Below are 11151 nucleotides of genomic sequence, written 5' to 3' on the forward strand. Positions count from 1 at the left end.
TAATTCCCAGTTGTCATTGACAAGTTCAGGCCAGTTTTGGTGTGGCCGTGGCGACAACGACGTGTCGACAATGATCATTCAACGGTCCAGATACCTCAATGTAATTTTTAATATATTTTTATTTCATGCTTTATACTCTTCTCTGGCAGGCCCAAGAAATCTCCGGCGGCCCAGTCAGTACTGGCTCGGCCGGCCACAAAAAGCTCGCGAGGAAATGACGGTTCTGCCATCGAGTCAACCACAGCCACGACTCATCCCTCCTCTGCCTGCATCCCTCGCCGCCGGCGCGCGACCTCCACACGCCACCCGCCGCGATGGCCGCCGCCGCCTCCGCCACGGCGCTCGCCGGCGCGGCCCTCCCGCTGCCCCTCTCCGCGCGACCTCAACCCGCTCGGTTCTCCGCGGTGGCGCTCCCCCGGACGGCCCCTCCCCCCCCGGCCCTGCGGCTCCGGTCCGTCCGGCGCCTGGCGGCGGCGGCCGAGGGGCCCCCGGCGGGCATGAAGGAGACGCTGGACAAGGTGGTGTCGGCGCACAAGGTGGTGCTGTTCATGAAGGGGACCAAGGACTTCCCGCAGTGCGGCTTCTCCCACACCGTGGTGCAGATCCTGCGCTCCCTCGACGTGCCCTTCGAGACGCTCGACGTGCTCGCCAACGACGCCCTCCGCCAGGGGCTCAAGGACTACTCCCGCTGGCCCACCTTCCCCCAGCTCTACATCGACGGCGAGTTCTTCGGCGGCTGCGACATCACCCTCGGTATGTTATGTATGCGCATTCATATGCGCTCTCTGCCTTCTCCTTCATCCCACGATTAGTAGGGCTCGAAATTTGAGAATTAGTATTGATGTACTGCTGCAATTTGGTCATATCCTGAACAGACTTTCGGTTGAGCGATAGTGGTAGATCTGGCATGTGTAAACTCCATGTCTGTGTAGCTGTTTCAGTCATATAATTTGATCATGTCGAGGGCAAGATGCATCACTGTTGCGTCGTGTAGCTTGAAGGGTCTGGGGCCGAGTCAGTGTGTCTTAGCTGCATCGGGTAAATTGGTTCAGTTCTTCAGATTCAAGAGATAAACTGTCAGGCACTCTGTTTGCCCTTGAAGCTTATTTGCCTTTTCTTTTTGGGATGAAAAACTTGAGAGTGTTGCTTGAGAAACTATAATAGAAATTTTGTAAACAGGGGATGGGAAAAAAAACTGGGAACATGATAGAACAGGGTCGATATGGAATAGAACCTGAAAGTATATCAGTTCACCAAGATGAATTGGTTCACGGAGTTCCAAGGCCAACAGAACGAGTGAGAACTGTAAGTGAACTGAAAAAGTAGAAGTCTCAGAACATGTTATGGAGATTTGATGGAGGAACTAGCATGTTGACTTAGTGAGTGTACTTAGCAATGAGGAAAAAAAAATTGTGTTATTTGTGTGTCAAAATGCGTGCTGCACTTGGTCCATGGACTGCTTTCTTCAGTAGTCTGCCTGATGCAGTGCTTGTGTGTGTGCGGGAATGCCTCAGGGGTTCCATACTCTAGAACTTAGCCAAACTGTCGGGACTTGGGAGAGTAGGGAACGCGTATTGTGGTGTACTGAACACAAACCTAGACAATATTAACAGGGAAAAGGAGATCCCCAAAGGTTAGGTTTTTCTTGTATTCTTGATATGGCAATAGCGAACGAAGCCGGCGAAGCGATGGAAGATAATAGTAGCGCAATCTTCATATGACGTCCCTGCAAGGGGTAGGGTTTGATGGAAGAAACTGGATGAGATTAACACCCTAACAAATTACTTGCGTAGTTAGAGTTTTAGTCAGCTTTAGAGAGAAAAAAGATTTAGAATGCCATGGCTCAGTGCCAACATTAGATAGTGTCAGTTTCTGGGATCAGAAATTATCATGGTACCTTTATACTCAGACTAGCTGAGTTCTGATCAGCAACTTTGTTGTAAACTAAGCAGCAGTTTTGTACGTTCCACATGTTTTCCTTTCTACAACTTGATGACAAACAATCCTTCTTTATTATATGAGCAACAAAAGTTTCCATGTTCTTATTGCTGATTTGAATCCAAGGTGTGCCCCCCCACCTGCTCATCATCATTGCCATCACCAAAATAGTTGCGTCCCCACTATTTGCACCACCTTGGATAGGTATAAAGTTCTCTTTTCTAGGCCGAAACGTTGCATAATAAGTTCATTTCATCCCAGGATGTGTTGGACTGCTGGGGGTGTTAAAGTCCAGTGATGGTGTCAGACAGTAGGGAGCACATCTGGTGATAAAGGCTTGCTCCAAATCCCCCTAACAAATACGCCTGCCTATAATCATAATTATGTCTCGTGACTTCGGTCATTCCTAATTTTTCTTTTCATGCTCTAATCTTCGAAATACTACTAGCAGTTGAAATAGTGAGCCTGAAATCTCAACTCTCAAGATGGGATATCACTTTGTTTCTTGCTGTAAGATTCCCTCTGTGTTATGCATTTATCCTGTTTGTGACGGCAACGTTATCAGGAAGGACCATCATGATGTAAGTTGGTAACCTTCTTTTCGCGGTTGCCAACATTGCACCGGCCAGCATTGCAGTAGTAGAGGATCTCATTTGTTCTGCTCCTGTTCCAAGCTTGATTAGCAGTTATGTCCGGATACTTCCTAGTATGCATTTGAGCTCAAATCAATGATATGGAATAATGCCAGCCCCTGGGAACTCAAAGCTTTATTAGACCAATTTCATCGTAGGCCCTAACTTATTAGTTTTATTAAGTATATTTATACTCCCTCCGTTCCTAAATATAAGCCTTTTTAGAGATTCCAATATGGACTACATACGAAGCAAAATAAATGAATCTACACTCGAAAATGCGTCTATATACATCCGTATGTAGTCTGTATTTAAATCTCTAAAGGTCTTATATTTAGAAATGAAGGGAGTAGATAGATGACAAATGCACAACATTGTACATTTGAGCGTCAATAAGATCAGCTTGCCGATCTCTACTGAGCATATAGTCTAGAATATCTGAAGTCGATGTTAATGAGAATGTGAGATTTGTTGGGTGTGGCTTGCTCCAAATCACCCGAACAAATATGTCTTCCTATAATCGTAATTGTGCAACTTTGATCATTGGGGCGTTGCTTTCCATGCTCTAAACTCTGAAGTAGTAGCAGTTGAAATATTGATCCTGAAATCTCAACAATCAAGATGGGATATTTCTTTGTTTCTTGCGGTAAGATTCCCTCTATGTTATGCATTATCCTATTTTGACGGCAACATTATCAGGAAGGTCCATCATGATTTACGTTGGTAGCCTTTCTTTCGCGGTTGCCAACATCAAACCGGCCAAAATTGCAGCAGGAGAGGATCTCATTTGTTCTGCTCCTGTTCCAAGCTTGATTAGCATTTATGGCCGGATACCTCCTAGTATGCACTAGAGCTCAAATCAATTACATGAATAATGCCAGCCACCAGGAACACAGATTTTCAGGGCTGTTATGAAATTCTAATCACATACTCCCTCCGTCTGAAAAAACTTGTCATCAAAATGGACAAAAAGGGATGTATCTAGAACTAAAATACATCTAGATACATCCCCTTTTATTCATTTTGATGACAAGTATTTCCGGACGGAGGGAGTAGCTTAAATTGTTGGCATGCCATTACAGTCACGGAGCAGCAGATTATGTGCTGTTGATTCATGAACTCAAACTTTACTAGACCAATTCCATCCTAAGACTTTTTTTTTACTATATCCTAGGATTTCTTAGTTTTATTAAGTATATATATAGATGGATGACAACGTACAACATTTGAGCATCAAAAAGATCAGCTTGCGAATCTCTACTTAACATAAGAGTAATTAGAACATCTGAAGTACGTTTCAATGAAAATGTGAGATCTTTCTGTATCGAAATTCTGGTTATGGGGAAAGATTAGGATCATTGCTTTTCTGTTATACTCATGATTAGTGTCGATGTTTGATGAACTGGGCTTAACGCTTGGGTTGTTGTATGTTTTGCAGAAGCATACAAGAGCGGAGAACTGCAGGAGACGCTTGAGAAAGCAATGTGCTCTTAGCGAACAGCGGGCCATATCATACTGTAAACCGTTATATATGTTCTAGCCCTTCTTGACGTACTCTTGAGCACACGACAGAGAACTGGAGATACAATTGCTAAGTTGTACTCCCTCCGTTCCATAATGTAAGACGTTTTTTGACAAAAAACGTCTTACATTATGGGACGGAGGGAGTGATTATTTCAAATCGTGAAGCAGTGAGATCCCAAATGTACAATTCACTTTGGCTATGATAAATTTTGTGCAATGTGTGGTGAATCGTGCTGTATCAGTTCCATGTACTTACCCAGCTGACTGTCGAAGCTCCATTTCCTGGCGTTGGTGTTTTCATCATAATATGTGATTTGTATCCGGTTACTTTTCTCTGGGTTTGTGGTACCTATTATGCATAGGTTTCGTTTATAGATACTTCCTCAGTAAACTAATATAATATCTTCCAAATCACTAAAGTAGTGATCTAAATGATCTTATATTACTCTATGGAACTCTCCCCGTCTAAAATTACTTGTTGTAAGAATGGATAAAAATGAATGTATTTAGAACTAAAATACATCTAAATACATTCATTTCTCCGCTAAGTAATTCCGGACGGAGGGAGTATGTTTTAGTGAATTCAAGTTTTAATTATGTATGTTGGTATGTGCCTGTGTTGTAACCTGCAGAGGAAATTTGATTTTATGCACTCTCCTTCCTAACATGAATTTGATGCACGGCTCTGTTTGGACCGAGTGTAGGTTTTGTGTGCTCCCCGGTGTCTAATTATCCTTTTCAGATTCACTAATATTTATCAATTCACAATCATTTTTAAACAATTCTTAAATTTGAAAACTTGTTTAATTTGCGAACAATTTTTGAAATTGATGAATATATTTTAAATTTGTGAACGCTTTCTAAATTCATGTGTTTCAAATTTATAATATGTTTTAAACAAATTTGCTAATTCACAACTGGACGATTTTTAGTTACTATGTCACATCTATGTTGTCCTCCACATGATCTAGACTACAAGATTCGTGCAATAAAAATTGTTTGTTCGCGCGTGGCTATCCTGTGTCTCGCCTCTAGCGTCGCACTGGTCTCCAGTTGTAGGCCCGTTTTGTCGCGTCTCGGTTTCGGCCGTTCACGTCCCAGCACATGCGCCCAGCGTGTGAATATGGGGCCTGTGCTACGACTTTGGACGTGTTTGATTGCATAGCCTCTCAACTCAGCCTGGCTATGCAAATGCAGCCTCAAATGCACCATCTGTAAATTGTTTGGTTGCCTGCATGCCCTATTGCCTGTATGGGCTGAATCACACTGCCTGGTGTTTTGTTGTCTGCATGTTAGTGGATAAACCGAAGACATGATGTTTGGTTGTATGCAATGCCTGGTGTGTGGTAACCTCTTTGGCTAGTTGGTGAGGTTACCAGCACACTTCAACATAACCATGTAGCACACATCATAAGCAGAGCAGAGTATAAACAGAGGATCAACTACTTAACAACATATTTCTGATAAGCAGTACCACACTTCATAACAGTTCAACGCATAAACCATAAACAGTTCAAAGCAGACTCGATAGTACTTAGGAAGGAGGTGCCCGGCCCTCTTCGTCGTGCTTCCCGCACTTGTTGACGACCTCAATGCCATCCTCATCGAAGATTATGACCTTGAGGGTGTCGGGAGTGAGGAGCTTGAACATTACCATGTAGCCGATCTTGATCTAATGAATGGCTGCGTAGGTGGACCAACCCTGATCCAGGGTCACCCTGCCATTCATCAGCCTCACCGTCACCTTCCACGAGCAGCCGGTGTTGTTCCCGAGCTTGAACTCCATCGACACCGTGACAAAGTGCTTGGTGAAGTCCAGGGGCATGGGGATGCACTCAAGCTTCGGTGCAAGGATGACCTTGCAGAAGTGAGTTGGGCCATCCTCCTCATGGTAGTGGACGTAGTTGCGACGCTTGTTGCTGGGGGGCTCCTCCATGCGCTCGTCGTCGCCAACCTTAGGTGTCTTCGATTGTTCCTCGACGGTGGGCGGTAGCACAACCTCCTCGGGCATTGGATGAAGGGGCTGCTTGCCCTTGTTGTCAATGGCCAGGAGCACCTCCGTGCCCATCTCATTGTTTTCCTCGATCTGCACACAATTCATGGAGTCAGGCACAACACAGAGTTCATGGCTTATTGAAGAGCATGTAGTTAAAACAGCATGACTGTCACTCTTTCTCCTCTCCATCGCGCCTATATTTGCTCACCCTTCCCACCACTACTTACCCACCCCCTCTCTTCTCCCACTATCAACCTTCCTCCTCTCCATCGCCATGAGCTCCAGCTCCAGCTCCAACGCCAACCCCTTCCCTTGGGGTATTGGCTGGAGGGCCTTCTTCCTTAGGTGGTCGGTTGGTGACCGCACCAAGTTCGAGAACACCATGGAGGCGTGCTTGAACTTGGGCTTCATGCCTGAGATGCAGAAGGAATCTGATGCAGTGCTCATGAGGGCCACTACACAAGAGTTGTTAAGATGGCAGTCGACATCATTCGCTGGGCCATGAATCAGGCCGTCTCCGACGACGGTAAATAGAGGAAGAAGTGGTCCAAGTACAAGAACTACTGGGCTCCTAATGACCGTCGTGCCGCAGTGTACTAGGAGAGGGCAATCGTGCCGCCGACGGTCATTGGTGAGGAGCCTAAGGAGGAGGAAGAACTGGTGCAGATGCCAGTGAGGGCGCTGGAGCCAGGCCGTCATACCTGGCAGATCGACCTCGACTCCGCCAAGGACGATGACGACGACCCGCCGCCCCGCACGGCGATGAACAAGAAGATGAAGGCCAGCCACTCGACCCGCCACTCCGCACACCAGTGACGACGGCCACGGTTAGCCAGTGTCTGTTCTGTACCCCCAATCCCCCTTCTACTCCATCCACATCTACCTCTATTCCGATCTTGCATGAACTACTATGAACTCGTATGTACTCGTATGAACTAGTATGAACTACTATGAACTGTCATGCTTATCTACCTCTATTCTCCATTCCCCTCTCTGACGTGGATTCAATCTACCGCCGGATCAAACGCGAAAAAGTAGTGCATGACGAACAAAGAAATGCTTACCACCATTGCCGTGGGCCAGGTGATGATCTGCTTGACGGTGATGGAGTCCGGTGGTCTTCTTGCTCTCCTCCGATCTGCTGCCGCCGGTGAGAGTTGGGAGAGTGGGGGAGAGTGGGGAGAGGGAGCGGTGAGGGGCGGTGAAGCTAATAACTGCCGGCGCTTCGGGAAGCAACGCGACTTCTCGAGCGTGGCCGCGCGCGTGCAGCCACCACCGCCCATGTGCACCGCTCAGGTCTGGCCCTAGAGAACCTACCAATTCGGGCGTTCCCAGGGAGCCAGGCCTAGGAGTGCTTTAAGGTTCGTGCCCATGCGGGCCGAATAGTAAAAGCAGGCAACCAATCGGCCCGTTTGCATACCACGCGAGCCAGATCGGACCTCATGCGGGCAACCAAACACACCCTTCTTGTTTCAAGCCTTTACACACGATGTATATAGGAATTGAGAAGGGCTACTTGGGAGCCACTAGTTAACGAGCGCTCCTTCGGGAGCCTCGCAATGATCAGCGCCACTTGGCGCGCTCTCAGCCATTCATCACGTGTCGCGCTCTAGGTGCTCCCTCCAGATTTTTGTTTTATTTTTTCGCATGCGTTTTCGGCTTTTTGAATGGTTTTTCTTTCGGGTTTTTTTTGACGTTTTGGTTTTCCACCGGTCTTCCTTAGCTTTTCAATAAAAAAATCGAATTTTTGTTTTGCGCAAAAAACATGTTTTCTTTTTTTCCCTTCGCGAGTCATAGTTTTGCTTTCGCGAGAGGCACGATTTTGCTTCTGCGAGAGTCACGGTCGTGCCTCTCAGAAACATTTTTTTCCTTTCGCGAGAGTAACAGTTTTGCTTCTGCGAGAGGCACGGTTGTGCTTTAGCGAGAGTGACGGCCGTGCCTCTTGAAAACGGAAAAAACATGTTTTCTTTTTTCCCTTCGCGAGTCATAGTTTTGCTTTCGCGAGAGGCGCGATTTTGCTTCCGCGAGAGTCACGGTCGTGCCTCTCAGAAACATTTTTTTTCCTTTCGCGAGAGTAACAGTTTTGCTTCTGCGAGAGGCACGGTTGTGCTTTAGCGAGAGTCACATCCGTGCCTCCTCGAAAACGGAAAAACGCGTTTTCTCTTTTTTTTCCTTCTGCGTGAGTCACGGTTTTGCTTGCGGGAGAGGCACGGTTGTGATTTCGTGAGAGACACGGGCGTGCCTCTTTCGGAAAGGGAAAAACCCGTGCTCCCGGTTCGGTTTTTTCGTCCAGTTTTATTCATGAAAAAAAAGTTCGCCAAACCTATCAACATGGGATCTAGTTTTGAAGATCTCGACGCGAGGAATCCAACGGTGAAAGCGGTTTGAGATTTGGATGCACGATTTAAGAGATAAAACGTTTTTGAATAAACGGATCTACGAAAAAAGGGAAAACTCTCAGGTTGCGACAAGTGGCGCACATGCAACGCGCCACTTGTCGCAACCTAGGGAGGTTGGAGTGATCTTTGCAACGAGTACTCCTCAACTAGTGATTTTGCCGAAAAGGGAAGATATCTGCGTTACGTTTGGGCCGTTGGATGTTTTTTTTGAACGTGTTGGGCCGTTGGATGTTGAGATGAGCGGGTCTGAAACACTGTGGTTAGGCGATTTGTTGATGTAGACGTTTTTCTTTCATGCGGCTAAGAGTATCTATAGCCGGACCCTTCAAACCCATCTCACACTTCCAGGCAGACCGCACGGTCACGATTTATTGACACAGACAAGCTTCTCAAACGGCTCTCAAATGACTGGGCTAACCGGCACCCCCCATATCCAGCCCAAATATGGGTCAGATATAGGGGCGCTCGGGCACGCCCGCCACGTCGGACCCGACAACCCTACCCCACCCCAAATTGCACCAAATCCTCCCTCCCCCCGAGCTGCCGGATCCATTTGTTCTCTCCTTTGTGATTTTGTTAGGTAAATGATGGATTCCGATGCTTTGTCGAACGAGGAGCATGGACAGATGGAGCTTGACCAAATGATTCAAGATGAGTTCTTTGATTCGTCGAATTCAGACAAAGAAGTGGACATGATCATGCTCATGAGCATGCAAGAGGAAATTGACTGGCAAATGGAGCATGTTCTCAACTTTAAGGGCTCAATCAAAGGGAGAAGTGTGATCAAATGGGACAGAGTGTCCAGAGCAAAGCTACTGCACAATGACTACTTTGCTCCCACACCTGTTTTTCTGGATTATCCATGGTTTCTTTGCCATTTTTGCATGCGGAAACCATTGTTTTTGCGCATTGTGTAGAGGGAGTGGAGGCACACGACGACTACTTCAAGCTGAGAAGGGATTGCTGCGGCCAACTCTCTTTCTCGGCCAAGCGGAACTGCACGACTGCTCTGAGGATGCTTGCACTTGGTACTACTGCAGACGCCGTTGGTGAGATGGTCAGGATGGGGGAGAGCACGTGCCTCAAGACTACTATCAAATTTGCTCGCGCCGTGGTTGAGGTGTTTGGACCAGAGTATCTCAGAGAAACAAATGCGTAGGACACAGAGAAGTTGTTGGCTATTGGAGAGGCAAGGGGGTTTCCAGGAATACTCAGGTCAATTGATTGCATGCATTGACAATGGAAAAACTGCCCCAAAGGTCTGCGGGGAATGTATCAAGGTCACACCAGAGAGGCCACCATCATACTAGAAGCGGTGGCATCACATGACTTATGGATTTGGCATGCTTTCTTTGGAATGCCCGGTTCTCACAACGACATCAATGTGTTTCAACGATCTCCGAAGTTCAGGAGGCTTTGCAATGGGGAATCACCACCGTGCCGTCAACGGCCGAGACTACAACATGGGGTACTATCTTGCTGATGGTATTGAGGGAGTTCCGGACTAGGGGGTGTCCGGATAGCCGAACTATCATCATCGGCCGGACTCCAAGACTATGAAGATACAAGATTGAAGACTTCGTCCCGTGTCCGGATGGGACTTTCCTTGGCGTGGAAGGCAAGCTTGGCGATACGGATATGTAGATCTCCTACCTTTGTAACCGACTCTGTGTAACCCTAGCCCTCTCCGGTGTCTATATAAACCGGATGGCCTTAGTCCATAGGACAAACAACAATCATACCATAGGCTAGCTTCTAGGGTTTAGCCTCCTTGATCTCGTGGTAGATCTACTCTTGTAACCCACATCATCAATATTAATCAAGCAGGACGTAGGGTTTTACCTCCATCAAGAGGGCCCGAACTGAAGGAAATATGCCCTAGAGGCAATAATAAAGTTATTATTTATTTCCTCATATCATGATAAATGTTTATTATTCATGCTAGAATTGTATTAACCGGAAACATGATACATGTGTGAATACATAGACAAACATATAGTCACTAGTATGCCTCTACTTGACTAGCTCATTAATCAAAGATGGTTATGTTTCCTAACCATAGACATGTGTTGTCATTTGATTAATGGGATCACATCATTAGAAGAATGATGTGATTGACATGACCCATTCCGTTAGCCTAGCACTTGATCATTTAGTATACTGCTATTGCTTTCTTCATGACTTATACATGTTCCTGTAACTATGAGAATTATGCAACTCCCGTTTACCGGAGGAACACTTTGGGTACTACCAAACTTCACAACGTAACTGGGTGATTATAAAGGAGTACTACAGGTGTCTCCGAAGGTACATGTTGAGTTGGCGTATTTCGAGATTAGGTTTTGTCACTCTGATTGTCGGAGAGGTATCTTTGGGCCCTCTCGGTAATGCACATCATTATAAGCCTTGCAAGCAATGTGACCAAATGAGTTGGTTACGGGATGATGCATTACAGAACGAGTAAAGAGACTTGCCGATAACGAGATTGAACTAGGTATTGGATACCGACGATCAAATCTCGGGCAAGTAACATACCGATGACAAAGGGAACAACGTATGTTGTTATGCGGTTTGACCGATAAAGATCTTCGTAGAATATGTAGGAACCAATATGGGCATCCAGGTTCCGCTATTGGTTATTGACCGAGAATAGTTCTAGGTC

At 46.3% G+C, this 11151-nt stretch overlaps 1 protein-coding gene across 1 annotated transcript; it reads left to right on the forward strand.

Moving 5' to 3' along the window:
* Nucleotides 1-228: 228 nt before the first annotated feature.
* Nucleotides 229-4345, forward strand: LOC119312876 (monothiol glutaredoxin-S7, chloroplastic-like). Its single transcript, XM_037588656.1, has 2 exons — nt 229-753; nt 4009-4345. The coding sequence occupies exons 1-2, from the start codon at nt 315-317 to the stop codon at nt 4062-4064; spliced, it is 495 nt and encodes a 164-aa protein (XP_037444553.1). The 5' UTR covers nt 229-314; the 3' UTR covers nt 4065-4345.
* Nucleotides 4346-11151: the final 6806 nt, after the last annotated feature.

Source organism: Triticum dicoccoides, chromosome 5B (assembly GCF_002162155.2).
Source record: "Triticum dicoccoides isolate Atlit2015 ecotype Zavitan chromosome 5B, WEW_v2.0, whole genome shotgun sequence".
Lineage (NCBI taxonomy): Eukaryota > Viridiplantae > Streptophyta > Magnoliopsida > Poales > Poaceae > Triticum > Triticum dicoccoides.